Source organism: Carassius gibelio, chromosome A11, assembly GCF_023724105.1.
Source record: "Carassius gibelio isolate Cgi1373 ecotype wild population from Czech Republic chromosome A11, carGib1.2-hapl.c, whole genome shotgun sequence".
NCBI classification, from domain to species: Eukaryota; Metazoa; Chordata; class Actinopteri; order Cypriniformes; family Cyprinidae; genus Carassius; species Carassius gibelio.
In genome coordinates, this window is record NC_068381.1 from 2,638,417 (window position 1) to 2,659,720 (window position 21,304).

Genomic DNA, 21,304 nt, shown 5'->3' on the forward strand with positions numbered 1-21,304 from the left:
CTCAAATCCTAATTGCTCCTCCCTTTGAGTCTGAGAGCCATTTGTGTAACTGTTTAAAGCCGGTCTCTTGCATGGTTTCCACTTTATACAGACGGAGCAAAATACTTCATTGCTTTGTCTATAGTGCATTGTGATTGGATGTTTAACACTGTCAATAAAGGAGACAATATCCAGCATTTAATGCATGGCATGAGGAGCTGATGTATATTTCAAAAGGGCCGATATGAAGGAGAAGCGTCAGGAGCTGAAGCGTGAAATGCACAGGAGGAGAACCGCGAGGTTTAAATCTGATATCCCTGCATACTTAATAATAATCCCCATCACAATGTCTAATGGCTTTTTCAGGCAGGTCGAGTTGTCATCATTCCTTTATACTTTGCACGATACCGTGACACCCTTACCTTGCGTGTTTGAGCACATTCTCATATGGAAGGTGAACGGGGCCAAAAGTCTTTAAACGAAACATTTTGCATCAATGCACTCGGTCAAACATGACGCCTGTATACGATTTATATACCATTGCAACTTCATTGGCTGCTGTGCATGTTGTCACATTAACATGGAAAAACAGTGAATGTTGACAGTCAAATGCAATGCATTCGGTTTAAAAAAAAATAAATAAATTTTTAATTTTGGCCCCATAGACCTTCCATATTCTCCTGCTGTCCTCCAGAATAGGATTGCAGTTTGTCGGGAAAAGGTGTTAATAAGGGGCCTTATTGAGTCACACATTCCTGAGCTGAACCTGAACGTGTTTGGGGCGCTAAAAGCCCTCAGCATCGAGCCGGGAAACCGTATCTTCTTTTCAGGCCTGTGATAAAGAAACTGTGAAGATTTAATGAGCTCCAGGGTCTCGCCGGGTCACCTCTGAATGTTTTTTTGGTACACTGCTCCTGTTACGAAACACCTCTGCAGTCCCTCGTGAGGGGAAAGTGCAGTTTTGTGCTGATGTTGACAGCTGCTGAAGTATGTTTGGGCTTGAGGACTTCAGGAGGCTGTTAATCTGAACGGATTGGCCCTTAACAACAACACTTGACCTACATTAGCACATCAGATGTGGTGTTTTGTGAAGATGTCTATGAGGTCGATTGGCTTTAAATTAAAGGTCACGCCCACATACTTTATATTCAGTGTCTGACAATCTGATTGGCTGGTTTTAAGCAACTTTCTGGAGTCATTTGCTTTTCGTTTATCGATTGTGTTTGTGCGACCGTTTTTCACAAACAAGTAGTCACTGGATTGAAAGTTAGTGGCATTAAGTTTTTGCTTTTGTTTAGGCACTTTAAATCAAATATTTAGGAAAATAACTACTTATTGGGCTTTGTATTATGTCTGTTAAATTATGTTTATTTATTCATATTGATTTATTTGACTCTGGTATGTTATTGTGGTATCAAATACAAACAAAATCTGTGATTGGTCACACCACATGTCAATCAGACGGTTTCTTCCAAAGTGGGCGGTTCTTGAATAGAAGATATTTTTTATATGCAATTAAAATGGCAATTAATTTAATGGTGGAAAATAAATGTATTCATCATTAATTCATTATATATTTATCAGATTTTTTTTCTGATTTACATACTTTTTTTTTCAAGTCAATTTAGGATTTTCAAACTTTTATACGGAAAAAAACTCACAAACATGATAATTACTTTGCAAGGGATATTATTGTCGTCTTTAAAGAGCTGATTTAGCTGATTTATAGGCAATCTATCTAACATTTTAAATTGTTTATCTTGTACAGTGCCTTCTACAGTAAATATGAATCTGAAAGATATTTCTGTACATATTGAAAAATGTTTAATAAAACGTATCATTATTATTAATTATTTATTTAACTATTTTTAAGAATACATTTTTATTTTTATTTACTTTTTTATAAAATGTTGAACATATTTTAGTGTTCATTTTAAAAGCTCTGGGGGAAAAAAGTAAAACTAAAATTATTTTATTAATATTTTGTCTCAGATTTCCCGCAGACTCTCTATCGCCCCCTTGTGGCCGCAAGTTTGAAAACCTTTGCATTAGTAAATTTTTGGCACACAATAAACCTCAGAATTTGAGGAATCGCTCCGGCCTGGAGCACAAACGCTGCAGGACATGTCAAAGTTTCATTCTTGGGGCTAAAGGGTTGTTCCCCAATATGAGCAGTAGTAATAGCGACTCTTGCCTTTGCAAACACCATTAATAATAAACATTTCTCACTAAATAATTAACCAGCTGCACATTTCTGCTGTCAGTCCCTCCTGACTTCTGCTCTAGTGTAAATGCATCGCTGTTCGTTTGTTTATAGACATGATTTTCCATCCTAATCAAACCCAGTTGCTCTAAATTTGACCATTTCTTCTCTAACCCACTATTTGGGACACATCTGCACCGAGGCCTAAACGGAAGACGTAATTTGTCTGAAGCAGCATCTGAACTGTGTATTTGAGGACGTCTGTGTTTTGGTACACGAGCGAGCACAATTTCCCAGCGCTGAGTATTTGTGGATGTTTCTTGCTTGGCTGGAGCTTGTGAGTAAAATCACCCAGCAGGCACGGCGGGACAGAGCTAGCATAATGTAGAGCGAGAGAGAGAGAGTAATGTGGGTGGCTGCCGTCGTAAATATTACATAACGGAGATAAGTCTAGTTGGCAGGCTATAAATACAATTGTACACTGTGTACCGACATTGTGGAACGGCACAGACTGCGACAGTGGGACAGATTAGTTCGCAGTCAATTGGCCTGTTCCGCCCTCAAAAGGAAAAAAAACTAATGCAATCCTCTCCCAGGCAAATGTCTGTTGGCAGATGAGTTTCCCCCGCCTCTCGCTGGGTGTCTGGCCTGGCCTAAAAAAGGATGTGATGCGTGGTGATGCTGAGGAGGTCAGACATGTTTATCCAGAAGAGGGCCCTGGGTCAGTCTGGCATGAGGAAGTGGAGCTATGTGCGCGAGATCCGCGCTCGTGAAATAGCTCCGATTCCAGCACCTGTCACTCCACTCACGCTCTTCATCTGAGAGCCGAGGGTTTGAAAACAAATGTCACTGCCGATCTCGATTCAGATGATTTGATTATTCTAAACTAATGCTCGCAAGTCCATGTGAAAACACAACTGACCCTGTTTGTCTTCTTAATGCATTTTCCTGTTTGTTGTTGTTTTGTGTGTGTGTGTGTGTGTGTGTGTGCATACAAATCTGGTTAACTATTTTCCATTTAGTCACCATGCCCTTTTATTTAACCATCCAAGCTGTTTACCATGGATGAAAACAAGCCCTGACCTTTAAATGCATGCATGTATTTAAAGTCCTAAATATATATATTTTATTAATATTTGTTCATGCATTTCTTGGAAAATCTTTGTAAAAATGTTTATACACAATAATGCAATTTATATCCATGTAATTAGCAACGCATGCATTTATCAAAAGCAATTTTGACTGCATTCCAGTCATGCCTTTTTTTCTTTTCTTTTTAATTCATGCATTTCTTGGGAAATGAGCCAGTAGATGTATAAAAAAATTATTGTTTAAACATATTTTTGTTCAAACAAAATTAGCGTTTATGGATTTAACAATACACGCGTTTATCCAAATTGACTTACATTGAATTCAAAACATGCATTTTTTTTATTAGTTCATGCATTTCCTGGGATTTGAACCTGGAAATTAAATTTTTAAAAAAAAATGTCTCTTTAGGGTTTTAAACATATATGTTTGTTACAGCAAAGCAAAACTGAATGAGGTGGATAAAAAGGTGCATTTTATTATTATTACTATTATTATTAGTTCATGTATTCCATTCCTTAAGAGTTTAACTTGGAAATGTATTAAAATGTGCATTTAATATTTTTGAGATGTAAAGCTGAAGAATATGTGTATTTTGTAAGTGTTTTAGCTATACTTTACAAAGTGATAGTCACAAATTTTAATTGCAAGTGCATTTTGACACGTGTTTTTATTCAAGTTCTGAATTCTTTCCCTTTTTTTATTAATTCATGCATTCCCTGGGAATCGAACCCATGACCTTGTTGTTGCCAGCTCCATACTATCATCACGTTATGCATGTATGAGTGGGAACTGGTGTTTATGTTGACATTTAGTGTGAAATATATAATTTCTTCAGAATTCCAAAAAGAGACTTTCCCGGAATCTGGCTTTACTGTGTGAGTTTGTGCTGCTCAAATGGACAAATAAGTGTTTTTGTACATACTTCACAGAGAGTATTTAGACTTTAATCTTCATTATAGTGTTTGCAAATGAAACCGAGATAAGAGAAAGTATTTTATCATCCAATAAATCAAAGCTGCATGTGTTGGCGCTGATCTTTTCATGTCGTTGCTGGCTCGTGTTGTTGTATTTTTCATCAAGGTTCGAGTTGGCACAGGCTCATGAGGACAAAAGCTGTTCCTCTGTAAACTTTTGAATAACACAAACATAATATGAGAGATTTGGTTTGATTTTGGCCGGTAATCCTCTCTGCAGGACTCAACATCTCTGTAATCTCACTCAGCTGATCCCTGAAGTGATGGGACAGTGATAGCACACACACACACACACACACACACTCTGCTGCCTGCAAACTAATGGTCTCTCGATGTGGGGTCTCTCAGGCGCTGACAGACTCAATAGAGTGTCTTGACCTGTTCGCCGTTTCGCCACATGCAGGAGCAAATGATTTGTGTATATAACAGCAGTTGAGCAGAATCTGCCACCTGTCACAGGCTCTGTGTGTGTGTGTGTGTGTGTGTGTGTGTGTGTTAACGTTATGGTGTTGAGCATGAAATTTGTCTGCAAGAACAGCAAAACTTCACAAAACCTCTGTTGTATGATTTTTTTTTTTTTTTTTGCACATCTTCACCTTTCCGTTTCTGCGAGTTCTTAAAATTAATTGCATTTATTTGCATTTTAATTAAAATGTATGAATTTAACATTTGATGTGTGTATATCTTGACATTATATTTGTAATTTGTAATGATTTATTCGCCTTCTGTTTCATTTGAATTTATTTAAATTAAATTTAAAATGTAATTTGATGTTGATATTTTGACATATTTAAATAAATTTATATTTTATTTTTTGTGTATTAGGTTATTTGTAAGTATCCAATACTGCTCTGGTTTTTAGCATATATTCAAATTTATTATTTATTTGACTGATTCTGAGTCTCGAAAATCTTGTTTCACCCATCAATATAACCTACGTGCTTTTTAAAAAACATTACAAGCGATGTTGCGATGTGATGCTTTTGCTAGTGAATCGCTTAAAATGAATGAATCACTCTGGGGAGCGTTTCCCAAAACCATAGTTGCTAACTAAGTTAGCAACTTTGTTGGTTGCAATACAATTTCCCATTGCCAACCAACTAAGTTGCTAACAGGTTAGCAACTATGGTTTTGGGAAACGCACCCCCAAGCGATTTCAGCGTAAATGACTCACTCGATTGATTTAGTTCATCTATTCCTCTTTTCTCGTCTTCAGTTTTCTAGTTTATTTCTTTAACTTCTCAGGTAATATTAATGGTATTTCATAAACAGGTGAAATAACAGTGGTTACATACACGTATATTTAATTTGATTAAAACTATTGCTGGGGACAATTTAGTAGTAGATATTGGTAGGGACATCTCTATTAAACTCTACACCTAACACATGTTCTTCATGAACAAATTAATTGCAATGAATAAAGTCCTGCCCTACATGTCTTTTATGGTGCAATATCCTGTTGCACGTATAAATGCATTGAATTATTATTTGCAAACAGTATTTTGTATTGACTTTTAAAAATGCTAAGTTCCCATCAAGGACATTAAAGTGCTACATTGCGGCTCTTGTTTGACTTTAAACGGTTCTGAAACCTCCTCATCTATTTGTTAAATTAAACCACCCAGTTCACGTCACCCTACTTAAATAAGAGCGTTTGCTCACAGCAAAAAAAAAAAAAAAAAAGCGTCATTTCCGGAGTGCCCGATAACGACGTTTGTCGTAATCCCCTTTCGCGTGGCCCCACACCACTCCTCACCGCATTACAACATAGCTAATCCATTCGCTCATGCTCGCGCCTCGCGTTATGTGACGTATTCACCAGCACGCTACTTAAATTCAGATTAGGGGCTTTTAATTGAATGTGAACTCGCCTTGAATGAGTTCAGGAGCGGAGAGAATGAACCCCGCTCTGATAGAGACTCAGATTAGAGCAGCAGCGGAGGTGAACGGATGTAGGTCAGGATGTTCCCAACGCACACATCGAGAGTTAACCCGTTCAGCGCCGCTGACATAAAGCCCCCGACGGACGGATTTCACCTGGGTTTCTGATGTAAATCATGCACTTCTGATTATAAGTACAGGCTGCTCTTGGGGGAAAACAACAACAACAACAAAATAATAACTTGTAAGATTATTATTATTTTTTTATATTATTATTATTATTTTGGGATGTGAATATTATAAATAATAAGTAAGTGAATAAATTCACATTTTGAATATTATGAAAGTCAGAATTGAATAATAAATAATTAAAAAAAATATACTCATAATTACAACTATAATATTAAAATTGTATACTAATATAAAAATATATTGAATATATATATAATTATTTGCACAAAACAAATAATTTATATAGTTTTGTGCAAATAAAGCACATTCAGTTTTCATTATAACATTTTAGTTATTAACACTTTTTTATTGTTTGGTGTAAATATTATAAATAATACATCAATGAATAAAATTAAATTTTGAATAGTATTAAAGTTTGAATTTAATAATAAATTATAATATTATAATATTAAAATTGTATACTAATATAAACATATATTGTATACTAATATAATTATTTGCACAAAACAATATATTATTATATTATATAACAATATTTTTTAATATATACTAATATGGAATATTAGTTTTGTGCAAGTAAAGTACATTCATTTTAACAATTTAGTCATTAACAACTATTATTTTTTGTGTATATTATCCATATGTACAACTTTTAATTTACAATATATTTAATTTAATATTGTAAATATTATAAAAAATTAATACAATTTATTTTTTAGTAATATTAAAGTTTTAATTCAATAATAAAATAATAAATAATGAACAATTATAATATTAAGATGGCTACAGAATGATTAAAATTCTTAATTATTACAATATTAAAAATGTAATTGTGTGTTTTGTGATTTTTGTTTATAATTCTTGGCTGTTGGGAGCATGAAATCAAAATTAAAGAAACAAATTCAAAAATAGTTTTGAATATTATGGTACACACAAGTTTGGGGTGAGTAAGATCTTATTTATATTAAAAAATGTATTCAGCAAGGGCACATTAAATTGATTGAAAGCAGTATTAAAGGCATTTATAATGTTACAGAAGATTTCTATTTCAAATAAATGCTGTTCCTTTCAATTTTTTATTCATAATTTAATTATAAACCAGCTGTTAGTTTAACAATTTTTGAAGCAACAGAAATCAGAAATGTTTCTTGAGCAGCATATCATCATATTAGAATGATTTCTAAAGGATCATGTGACACTGAAGACTCTAATGATGCTGAAAATTCGGCTACGCATCACAGAAATAAATTACAATTTAAAATATATTCACATAGAAAACAGCTATTTTAAATTTAACATATATTTTAGAATTTTTCCGTATTTTTAATCAAATAAATGCATTCTGGTGAGACAAGCAAAAAGCTAAAAAAAAGCAGCTGAGATTGCAGAGTGCTGCACATTATTCAGTAAGTGTTAGCTATAATCCATCACAAACACGGCTGTAATCTTCCGTCTATTGAACCTGAATTAATTAAAGTCTGTCAGATTCCTCTAGCTCAACCAGTCACTAATGGAGGCCGTGTTCCCAAACAAACGTTTGAATTGATTTTCTTCATAGTGCACAAACACTGTCAATGCATTAACTTTAGACAATCAAGTGATTCCATCAGGCTCATGGCACAAACACACGCAGGTCCTGAAACAACCCCAACCACACGCAAACAAACACGGAGAGCTGTTTGTGCAACAGATTTAAAGACTCATGCTGAACCTCAGGCTTCAGACAGAAAGAGAGGGGAAAAAGAGGATTGGTGCTGTGCATTTGTGTGTTTAGGTCACAGTGAAATACATTTATCAATTAATCACATCATGCATCATGTGCAGTTTTAGTTTTGTATCCTTGAGATGCTATTGTAGTTTTGCTTTTATTTTTTATTTTTATTTGAATTATAGTTAAAGTTGTATTTATTTACCACTGTGTGTTTGTCATTTTTATTTGTTTATATATATATATATATATATATATATATATATATATATATATATATATATATATATATATATATATATATATATATATATATATATATATATATATATAATATTATTATTATTATTATTATTATTATTATTATTATTATTATTATTATTATTATAAATCAAATAAATAAAAATTATTATCTTATTCTTTTGATTTTTGATATATTTTTCAGCTATTATTTAATTTTATTGATTTATTTACATTATTTATTTAGCTATTTATTTTTTTAATCAAACAAGTAAATATTCAGCTTTGATTTTATATATATATTTCAGCATTTATTTTATTACCATCTGTTTCATTATAAAAAAATAATCAAAGCATAATTTAATTTGTGGTACATATTTAGCTATTATTTTATTTTAAATATTTTAGAAATTTATTTTTATATTATTTCAAGAAACAAATTATTTTCATGCCTTTATTTTATTTAGTATAATATAATTTGTGTATTTATTTATCATGTCATTTTTCATGCATATGTTGCTGCTTCCAGGAATTTTGATGCTATCTAAACAAAATATCCATCTGTTCTCTACTGAGAAATTGTTTTCATAAAAATAAATAAAAATATGTTTGTTCGACATGCTGTTCTTTTAAACAATGAAGAATGAATCGTGTAGCACAAATGCAGCAGACCAATGCACACACTTTAATGCCTCGATCTGAGCTGTGTTCAGTATTAGTCAAGCAAAGATTACAAAACAGACCGCTGTAATTTTGGAAAGCGAGTGTTTCTGTTCCTCTCTAGACAAGAAACATTATGTAATTGTTGTTGCTGCTTTGGCCTAAAGTGATCTCTGTTGAGATGTGCTCAGGACGCTGCAGTTTCATTCATTGACCTCTAGAGGGAGAAAACTCTTCCCAATCACTGCACATTCAGTCCAATGATAGTTTTCAAAGACAAATCTGAGAATTAATATGCTGATTATAGTCAATTAGTGTTTATAGTATAAAACAGAGTAAAGTAGCATCATTTATGTATTTATTTAATAGTATATAGAGTATCAGAATATATGTGTGTGTGTGTGTGTGTATGTGTGTGTGTGTGTGTGATAAAAATTAAAGAACAAATATGAATGATAATAATTGCGTTTTTTTTGTAAATTTTATGCTTCAGCTTCAAAAAATATCAGAGTCAAACTAAATGTATGCAGTGTTTGATTAGCAATTACTGAAGTTTCATACAGTTTAAATTAATGAATAAATAAATAGCTATAAAACAGATTTTGCTGAGTTAGGCTGTTATAATAAATGTAGAATTTATATGTAGAAATTTATTTATTTTATTGTTTTTTTTTATTACTATTATTATTATTAATTACTATTATTTTTTATTTCAGCTGAAAGTATAACTTAATACCATTATTACTAATTACTATTATTATTAGGTTTTTTATTTTTTGTCAATTATATTTAATAGTTTAATATTTTATTATAAATAAAGTTATTTAAATATATTTTTTTATTTAATTAAAACAATACAAGGCCAAAAATCTTATAGTTTTGCTGATTCAGGTTATTTTTATTAACATTTATTGATTTATTTTTTATTCAACGTTATCATTCAAAATTACCATTATTGCTATAACGACAAAAATGATTGCTATATTATTTATATTGCTTATTTTTTCAATTATATATATATATATATATATATATATATTTATTTATTTGTTTATTATATATATATATATATATATATATATATATATATATATATATATATATATATATATATATTGTATATATATATATATATATATATATATATATATATATATATTATTTTTATTTTTTTTCCAAATGTCATCAAATAATCTAATAAAAAATGCATTTAAAAATATTTGAATTAAATGAAACAACACAAGGACACATTAAATTGATCAAAAGTGACAGTAAACACTGTAACATACAGCACAGACTTCTTTATGGTTAACATTTTAAGATCTTGTTTCTTACATTAGTTCAAATGGACTGCGGAGCCTCACTCGTCTTCCTGTTCTGGTGTAGGAATGATGTCACTTCCTGTGCACCCTTCAGGCCCGAAAGCCTCTCAGCTTCATAGTAAATGGAGTTCCTGAATGCACTGTAAATCGCTTTGGATAAAAGCGTGTGCTAAATGCACAAATGTAAATCCATATACTGCTAAATTCCAGCTTCAGCTGTGTTCCTGTGAACAATTAGTCAGATCCATACGTTCATTTAGTCACGTTTTACTCCCGATATCCGTCTGTCACGGAGGTCTGACTATAACGTTTCGGCCTTTTGTTACTCACTATTGTGCAAATCCACAGGTGGCTCGCATTCTGCGTCCATTCAGCCTGTCTGACCCAATACATCTCAACATGACTGAACCAGGGGTGCACAGAGATTTTAACCCCGTCCCAGCCAAATAATATATCATTCAGATATGAAATGGTTTCATTAAACTATGATGCACCAGAGTTCGGTTGCACCGAGAGCCGTGTGCGCTCCATTCAAAAGCAAACTTTCATTGTTATACGATTAATAAGACTTAATGAAGTTTCTTGCGCCGTTGATTGGATCGCAGCTGGTTTTGCGCTCATTACGGGGTCAGAGCCCTTCTTTCAGGCCTCGTGCTTTAAAATAAACTGTTGTCCTTTGATCAATGTGATTTGTCACACATGAGCTGCTGAAACTGGACGCAGATGTTACAGAAGCTGGAGCTTTCCCAGCGTCCCGCAGGATTATTGGTGTTTGTGTAACCCCTTCACCCCCGTGACGGGCTCTTCGTTACCCTGATTAGTTCACAAGTCGTCAAGCACATCAGGAGCGACCGGAGAGACGGGTTTGGTCTGACACAGAGTTCGAGCTGGAAATGCATTTACAACTGTTTAGTTCTTAACTGGTCAAACGCATCTGTTTTGGAGGCTATTTATTTATTTGTTTTTGAAGAAAATGCTTGAAATTATATCTACAATTATTGAGTTAAATGTGATATCTAACTGTTTGATGTCAGGGAACTCACAATTGGGGATTCATTTGATCTTTGTGGTCATGTAAAATGTATTAAAATGTCACACGGGTAATTCAAAATAAGTTATTATAAAGTTTATAACTAATTAGTGATTGCATTGCAGGTTGTGTGCTTATTCTTTCACACTTTTAACATATCTGCTGTATATATATATATATAAATGATATATTATGTTTATAATATATTACTTTATTATATACTTTATATATGCTGTATTATTTTATAAATAAAATTTTTAGGGTAACAATAAGAAAACTGATAAAAAATTGGGACCAAAAAGCATTCAGACATTTGAAGAAAAAAAAAAAATTATAATATATATATATATATATATATATATCATATTATATTTTTGGTGGAAGATTAATAAATATTAAATTAAACAGTTCCTAAAAAGTATCCATCTTTAATTTAAAGGACAAAGTAAAACACTTTTATTTAGGATTTATGAAACTTTGACAAAAAGCATTAGCATATATAAATATTTATATATATATATATTATTTTTTATTTTTTTTTATCCTTTTTGGTCCCAATTTTGTATGAATTTTACTGATAGTCCACTGTATGAAGAATGTTTTGGTTTAATATGTCACAGTTTACTTTATTTCACTATCCTCACTTGAACTATAGTGTCCTACACTCACCAATAAAAAATATCAAAAATTATCACAAAAAAAAAAAAAATTATACATACATAAAGTCAAGCCAAAAAAATTCAGACACCAGATATCATTTTTATATATAATTTTTGATATTTCTTATTGGTGGGTGCAGAAGAAATTTACATATATATATATATATATATATATATATATATATATATATATATAAACTAATGACAAAGTTAAATGGTACTAAAATAATTATTTTAACTAATTTGTACCTTCTGGTCCAGCATGGGTTAATTCTCGGCTCTTAATGGCTCTTCTCAGAGTCAAGTAGGTTTGAGGGGTTTCACATTTAGGAAACGCACCCTGTCGGACCTCATTACTCTTGGACGACTCCAGGACGGATGTAGAGTATATAACCATGTGTTTTAGCCAGATATATTTAATTGTCTGCACAGTTTGCTGCTCCTGTGAATAAAAAAATAAAAGATTACACACTTGGGAAGATGTTTGTCACCCTATTTTATATTCTCACCTCTTGGGTAAGTTACACTTTTAACTCATTTGATGGACTCATTTAATAATCAATTAATTATTCATTTAACTAAACAATAATAATATTAATTTTGCTTATATATTCGCTAGATTTGGTTTAAAAACAGTCTAATTTCTGCATGGTAACACTTAAAGTATTTACATATAATGCATTATAAAGGAACTCATAACGTATGATGTAATGCATTATCTCTATTCATAAATAATTGTATAAGTTAAAATGCATTATAATATTTGAAGGTTTGTTATGTTTTAAAGGTGTAATGATATATATTAAGAAGTATTCCTTATGATTAAATCATGAGATCATGCATTGCATTATAAGGTGCTATAATTGCTTTTTAAATGTTAAAAGTAAGGGATTACTCTTCATTTAATTACAGTTAATTCTAATTTTACTGCATTAAATACTGTGTATAGAACAATTTTGTATTAAACAATAGTGTATTTAGCATCTAATGTTAAAATGCATGTTTCAATGTAACCTTCTCCATTTAAATACTTTGTTCAGTTCAAGAAAAATGCATGCAATTTTATATTATTTATTTACAGAATTAAAAGAGCAGTTCATGTTTGCTCTTGTTGATATGCAATTTAGAAAGAAATTAGTAATAAATAATGCAATGCAATGCATTTTTGTTAATTTTTAACAGTGATTACAATGCATAATTAATGCATTAAAAATAAATGTTAAGGCATTAAGTGGGTTACTGAATTTCCTTTTAATTTAAATTTACTCGTTTAGGCACTGGATACATTTGACAAACTTCACTTTACGTAAGTGTCAATGAATAAAAAGAGAGAGAAAAAACTTGTGCACTCATAAAAACACAGTTTATACTGAATGCATGGTGCATTTGATGGGTTTGGCCTTGGTCTAAGTCATAAACACAAGCAGAAATGTAGTATATTTTTGCAAAAGGATTAGCTAGAGGAAGTGTTTGTGTGTGGTGTGAGTTCATGGGAACAAGAGATCTTCATGAAGGCCTGTGACCTGCGTGGCCTGAATGCTTTGGAGTTAAATCGGCCGACATGCAGAACGTGAAGGTCTTGGTCTTTTCTCTGGATCTTCACACGTCACTGAACGACGCTCAAAATGGCTTCTACTAATGGAGGCGCTTTATAGTAAATGGCGCCTGTTTACGTTGCTCGGGATTGTGTGTACAATATACATCACGTCATAAAGCTGGAGCTCGCTGGAAATGTGTTTTTCATGCATTGTTGCTGTGGCTAAAAAAGAGAAATCGCTAAATTGTGCAAATAAATGTTGCACGCTTTCAAGCAGAGGTCAGAATCTCATCGTCTGTGATGTTTTAAACCGATGGTCTCTATTGTGCCGTATTGGTTTTAGGATGCTTTTCTTTTTTTTTTTTTGCAAAGACCAACTTTGTAAACTCCTGTATTGGTATTGATCAAATCTATGCACAATATATGTTTTTGTCAAATAATTTTTGCACATTTTGCCATTTTTTTTTTTGTTTTTTTTTTGTGCTGTTGTTTTGTAAGTTAAAATATGTTTGATCTGCATTTAATTCAGCTAAAAACTCATGCCATTAGGACATTATAAACATTTAAAATATATTTTCAGAAGCCCTGATTTGTTAAAAGAAAATTTCTTTAGTTTTTTTATTTTATTTTGTATATTTACATTTAATTTTTAATGTTTTTTATTTTATCCTGATTTGCCCTGGAAATAGTTTTAAACATTGCATTTTTACTTAATCTGTAACTTTTCATTTATTACATAAAATTTAATTTGTAATATTTGTTTTTTATGTCAAATACTGTTACTTTAAGACTTACATTTTTGTAAATTTAATTAATCGTAGTTCATAGCTGGTCTATTCTCATCTTTATTGTCTTCTTTGTATTATTTACAGTGATGCCATAAAAGCATTTTGAACTAAATAAACATGGTCGAGCTGATGTGGATGTGTTTAGACAGCTTCTATTGTCTGTTTTGTGAATATTATCCCTTTATTCAATTCACTCTGATGAAACTTTACCTTATAGTGGATTATGATGTGTTTATTTCCATACAAACACCAGTCTCACACTGCGATTATTCTGCTGACTGGTTATCATTAATTGTGTAGGGTTTTTCACTATGATGTCCATCTGACACTGGCTGTTTTGATCCCTAAACGACCCATAATGCTCTGCACTTCCATAGTAGGCAAAGAAATACTATGGAAGTCAATGGGAACCACCAACCGTTTGATTATCAGCAATCTTCAAAATATCTTCTTTTACGTTCAACATAAGATGTGGGAGATGCTAGTGGGCATTTTACGGGCCACAGTCACGCATTTTATGAAAGCTTATCATTTGCAAGTGTTTTTAAGCCTTGCCAGTTTAAACAATCAAAAGGGTTTAAAGCAATCATACACAGGAAAACTAAACTGAGTATATGCACCCGAACTAACAAATACAAATTGCAGTTCAAACATGCAAACAGAAAAGGATGTGAAAGAGCCCAATTCAGCAGCGACACGCGTTCAAAGCCTTGAACACCAAAACTGGACTCTTCTTGCTCTTGTACCGACAAATACGTACAAAACGATGTCAAAATACATAGTTATTGGAGAGTATAATCAAAAACACTGTGCTTATGTCTGAAGTGAATGAAAACAGAGAAATAAATCGGATTTGTATGATTATAATGGCTGCATTGTCTCTTAAAGTGACCGCGCATAATTTATTATTAGCAGCTGTAATGTTAATCCAAGAAAATGAAAGAAAGAAAATCACTCACTGCTCTTGACTGAATAACTTTGTAGTTTTAACAAGAATTAATCCAGAGTCAGACCAAAAATGTTTTTTAATATTTTTTACTGGTGGGTGCAGAACACTTTAGTTAAAGTATAGTAAATATAGTAAAATAAAATCAATTGTGACATATTATACAATAAATAAACATATATATATATATATATATATATATATATATATATATATATATATATATATATATAATTTTTTTTTTTTTTTTTTTTTTTTTAACTATGTCAGTAAAACTGACAAATAATTTGAGTATAAAAAATATTTAAAAAAATATTTAGACACTTTGTCCTGACCAAGTTTTGCTTAAGTGTTTTTTCTTTAATTGCTAATGTGAACTTTTTACACCACATACTGAACTGAATTAAGCACTGCTTGGTTATTGGTCAACAAAGTATTGATAGTTGTGTAAATATACTCATACTAACAGTGAATTTTTGGTTTATTGTAATCCATTACATACCTTTGATAGCTATATTAAAGTTATCTGATATTATCAGGATTAATTTGTTCTGAGTTCTTGTCATCTTGCATTACCATTTCCTAAATGATAGCAAATAAACTTTTATAATGTGAGAAATGTTGAAAGTGTCTAAATACATTTTAGTTTGACTATATATTATTTTTTTAGGAGCTAAGGCCCTGATTGAAGAATTGAAGATTAAGAGGTTTTACAAAGAGCTCATGAACCCGTGGAGTAGATTTACATCTTAAATTATCTTCTTGTTCTTTTTATTGAATGTTTTATTTTATTTTAATTTGTTGTTGTTGTATAACATCTCTTCATCAAGACCAAGCCAATGTTGTAGGAGCTGAGTTGAATCTATCTTGCGTTAAGCCGCTAAACCTGTTGTGACGTCATGACGTCATGACGCGTCTTGTGGGTGAAATCTTGAAAGATTTTAAAATATGAAGGACCAAAGCAGCTCAAAGTATTGGACGATTCAATAGGAGAATGTATTTGTATTTATTTATTTATGATTAGGCCTACATTGGTTCTCCCCAGAAAACGAATTGGATCTTGTTTTATCTTAAAAGGAAATTTTTTGTTGCATATTATTTTATTTTTTTATTCGTAGTCTTGCTGCATGCATTTAAAACCAAATACCTAAATGCAACAGGGTTTTTATTTATTTATTTATTTATTTATCTGTAAATATTGTTTGGACGAGGTAACATAGATGACTTGGCATGTTTCTTCCCTATTAGCATCCTCATGCTTCAGATGAATGTACAATAAATAAATAAACTACCTATAAAATATACGTATAATACGTATAATAGGCTAAGTTTAAACCGGGTCTTTTTTTAATTAAAATTTAGCGAAAATAAGCCTCCTTTTGTGTCAAAACAATGTAAAATAAATGCATAAGTAAATACATAGATACATGAACACTGGGCCTTGATTGATTTTGAAAAACAAATGTCAGCAAAAAAAATAAAAAAATAATAATAATAAGATTTTATCGGTTATCTCATTAGGTTCTAAAAAAAAATTAGGCTACTTTATAATTATTCGTTTTTTTTAACTGTAAAGTTAATAAAAAAAAAAACAAGTTTATTCCTTTAATGTCAAGCTGTTGCATTTATTAACTTCCTTTGCTTCAGATTAATAAGAAAAATAAATGAACCAATACATAATACATACATTGTGACACGCCAAAACCTGTTTTAAAAAACAGTCTTTGGTAACACTTTACAATAAGGATCATTAGTTAACATTATTAGTTAACATGAACTAATCATGAGCAATACATCAACACCATTTATTAACCTTAGCTAATGTTAATTTCACCATGTAGTAATGCATTATTAAAATCAAAAGTTGTGCTTGTTAACATTAGTTAATGTTTTGTGAATTAACACGAACGACTGTATTTCCATTAACTCACATTAACAAAGACGAATAATGTATTGTTTATTGTTTGTTCATGTTAGTTAATGCATTAAATAATAGAACCATTACCACTACTTTTATAACTAGCAGTGGCTTCATTTACTGATTGATTGATTTTCTTGTATTTGTAATATTCGAGTCAGGAGTTGAGATAGGAACAGAGCTTTGTCCGTGAGTCCCTCCCTCTGAACGTCTGTCTGAGCACATTAATGTCTCTCCTGCTCCTCTGAAGGTGTCTTGGGGTTTGGGGACTTCATATTGTCTGTGCCTCAATGAGAGTTTCACTTCTGCTCGATGCAGGACACGTGGAGCTGAAGTTTCAGGAACATCTGGACAGTAAGTTCAGCATTATTTCTATTGGACATGGGTCAGAATGACGCAGGTGAAGCGATTTAGCTGATTGTTCGCCTAAAGCCAGTTATATCTAAACTAGGCCTATTTATTATTCATTTGGCACGTGAAAACATCGCATTAGTTCGTTAATATTATGGTTGGCGCTATGCAATTTCTGAATTAAATCGTTTAATTGGATGCACTTTAAACTATACATGCATCATAAATTAATAGCCTATCAGTGACGTAATAATGTTTTTTTTTATTGCATATTGTGTTGTACGACAAAAATATTCCAGTATAAGACCATATTTAACATTTCTAGCATGCATATCAAATGCATTAATAAATGCATTTAAAATAATGCGTGAGAAGCTAAATGCAACCCTCGAGCTGAGTTATGCTGGCACAAAAAGCGAGTTTGTGTTGCATGGCTAGAAAAGACGCGTTTGCATTCATACAGAAATATTCCAATACTTTATTTCTTTGTTCTGAACTGAAGTTCAGGCATATATACATGAAAAAAGACAAACAAGTACAAATCTGCACATTAAATGACTCACGACTAAAGATGCAGAACTATAAATCACATGTTGGTTAAAAGGGCAATAAACAGAAATCACATTTCTGATTTGCACGGAGTTAGAATAATGGCTTCATAATGTCATGATAGCAAATTGATGTGCAGGGATGTTACATAAAACAAAGAAAAAAACATGAATGATCTGTCTTTGGTGCTTAATCACCTCCTTGCATTAAAAAAACGGTTTTACTGTCATGTGTGTAAACAAATCCTCGAGTCGTCACAGTATTTTATGTGACAGTATACATGTATACAGTGCTTTAATTCAGTAGCTTAGCTTTACTATAGTAAGTCATTGCATGACCCCTCTGAACACATGCCCACACTAACCGACCGGCGAATTCAGAAAACTTTGCATATAAGTGTATTTTTCATTTGTTTACCATATTTCAGGTTTACACAGCTAATAATAATAATAATAATAATGTTTCATTGTCAGAACGCACACCTGAGACGGTCCGAGCGCTCAACCCTGATTTAAGATATTAAGGCGCATTCACAGTTTGAGACATAAATAAGAAATTGAATTATTCATACTAAACGAATAATATGTGCCAAACATCTAATAATAACGCTATCCCACAGTAACAAGGGATAAAAAATACATTTCGAATAAATACAAAACCATCATTCACAAAGAAATACTATAAATAATACTTAAAAAAAAGGAAGAAAAAGAAACACATACGGTTATTGCCTTTGGCATAACATGATGCTACTATTACAAAATAATCTTAAATAGACAAAAACTAAAAAAAAAAAAAAAAATCCAGACGCACAGTCCTCACTCAGAAGGAAAGCTTGCACGTTTCGGTTTTCGAGGAAAGTTTGGATATTCCCATTGGAGAGGGCGCGCAACGCTCAGCTTAGAAACGAATTGGGCGCGACGCGTTTGTGTTGAGACAGAAGTCCGCTAGAAAGCGGTGATGTGAAGGACGGTAAACTAGTTCTTAGGGAATCCGACAGCAGCGGGGACGGAGAGCTGGAGATGCCGTATCCCTGCGCGCTCGGGAGCGGCTGAGGCTGCTGCGCGCCCGCTACGAAGTATCCATTGTGCCCTGAAAGTAATCCGGCGGCGGACGACGGAGACACACCGTACCCGTTTATACTCCCGCTAGAGGCTCCCAGAATGGGGCGAGACATGTCCCCGTTCCCGAGCGGCTCGACCCCCGGGAGAAACGATCCGTACGCGTGTCCTTGGTTTAGAAATCCGTGCGTGGAGCCGTTATAGTGCGAGTGGTGGAGGGGTAAAAACGGAGACAGCTGCCAGTAGAGCGGGTTACTCGGGCGTTCGCCCAGTCCGAGTCCGAGGGGCGCGAAGCGGAGGCCCCTTTTCATCACCAGCTTGCCGCGCGAGGTCGCCGAGCGCCGGCGGAGCTTCCCGGTGGTTCCGCCGATAAACACATCATCACTGGAGGGGTCCAACATCCAGTAGTTCCCTTTCCCGGGATCATCGTAATGCCGAGGGACCTTCACGAAGCACTTATTGAGGCTCAAATTGTGCCGGATGGAGTTCTGCCAGCCCTGCTTGTGCTCCCGGTAATACGGGAAGTTCTTCATGATGAACTCGTAGATGCCGTTGAGCGTGAGCCGCTTCTCGGGACTCTGTCTGATCGCCATCATGATGAGCGCGTTGTAGCTGAACGGAGGCTTGTCGAATTTCTTTACCTTTTTAGACGGCTGTTCATCCGCGTCCCGCAGCGCGGGCTCGATCTCGGACGCTTCCGGGGGGTTGTCTAAGTCCTGGACGGGTGCCGGGCTGCCGATGCGCTCCGCGCTCTCCTCGTCAAACTTCGACGGGAGTAACAGACTCTTGATGCTGAACGATGTCGACTTCTGCACCATGCTCGGCTCACTCTGATCTCCCATACCGGACGATGGACAAACAAAAGCCGTGGTTGAAAACGCAGGAGGTCAGGCGCGCGACGGCGGGGACGCTGCATGCATGACAGCACTTTTAAGACGCGCGGACTCGAGAAATTGGTGATTAACCAGCGCTCGGTCTTACCAACTACCTCATCGCAGGAGAGGGAGGAGGAGCTCTTCTCTTGCTGGAAGCTGGACAGTAGTCTCGGCTCACTCCATCATAATGCTCGGAGAGCCCCGTGCGCGCGGGAGTCTGGAGAGAGTCTCCTGCGCGTCACCGATCACGTAGCCGGAATAGGAGGGACCAATAATTGCTTACCTGAATCGCTCTAACATACAGTTTAAATGATCCAAGTCGGACAGTTCTGCTGAAGGCTCTTAATAATACTTAAGGGATTCAAATTAGGGTTTTATATAATACGGCCCTAAAACTTACATGCTATCCTGTGTGATCCAATGCAATGTTGTGTATTATTATGACCAGTCCAAGCCTATTGATTAGTAGGCTTTCCTAGAATAATAAAGGATAATGCTCTCATTTACGTAGAAATGGACTGTTTGACTTGCATACGCAGTTTTGGCGTGCATATGATACGCATCTACCACACACCCTTAACCCTAACCATTACATATCATATTCACGCAAACGTCTATTTCTGCATGTAAATTGCAATCCAAATTGAAACTGAAAATCGTGCTCTATAAGCTTTTTCATTAGACCCGGCTCATATTGTGCGTAAAAGCGCGCAGGCTGAGCCAAGTGCGCCTCTAGTGTCACAAATCCACGGAGATCCTGTTAGAGGAGTGCAGAAGTTACGTTTGTCTAATTTATGGCATTTTTAGAAATCAGTGTGACTCCAGTGCGCTGCGTTCAGTCATCTCAGACAGGATGTTTGCGCAATGGTTTCGCACTGTTGTTTACTTGTTCGTTTGTTTTTTAATCGATCAGTTAGTCTGTTATTTTCCTCAAACTGCATTAGAATAATCTTAATTACGCGTCTAATCTATAACATCTTTTTAATTTTAAATTTTGCATATTGCATTCTGAATGTTTTTTTTTGTTGTTGTTGTTGTTTTCCCCCCATTCACACTACAAACATTTTGAGATTAAATGAATATCCTTGTTAAACAAATGCATGATTTCGGAGCCAAAGCATAATGTTTTATTATGAATTGTTTTCTTGTCTGAAGGCTGCTTGCATCTCTTGCTGTATTGTAGCATTACCGAAATTATTTGTGCATAAACTCTAAATATAAAAAAGGTTTACTGAAACGAAATTAATTCGTTTTTAATAAATTGGTGGAATGGCTAATATATTCAAAGCAAAAAATAAATAAATAAAAAAAAATTAAATGGATTTTATTTAACAATAAG

General features: G+C 33.5%; 1 protein-coding gene and 1 long non-coding RNA gene across 2 annotated transcripts in view; one reads left to right on the plus strand and one right to left on the minus strand.

Annotated features, from left to right (window-relative positions):
• LOC128022003 (uncharacterized) overlaps positions 1-21,304 on the plus strand; it is an 80,182-nt gene that overhangs the window by 46,829 nt on the left and 12,049 nt on the right. The gene's annotated exons all lie outside the window — the stretch shown is intronic.
• LOC128021986 (forkhead box protein G1-like) lies at positions 17,939-21,171 on the minus strand. Its single transcript, XM_052609184.1, has one exon. It carries the CDS (start codon positions 19,930-19,932, stop codon positions 18,925-18,927), a length of 1,008 nt encoding a protein of 335 aa, XP_052465144.1. The 5' UTR covers positions 19,933-21,171; the 3' UTR covers positions 17,939-18,924.

What these genes read in the sequence shown, in the direction of transcription:
- LOC128021986 (XM_052609184.1), bottom strand. Translation starts at nt 19,932, where the DNA reads ATGGGAGATCAGAGTGAGCCGAGCATGGTGCAGAAGTCGACATCGTTC.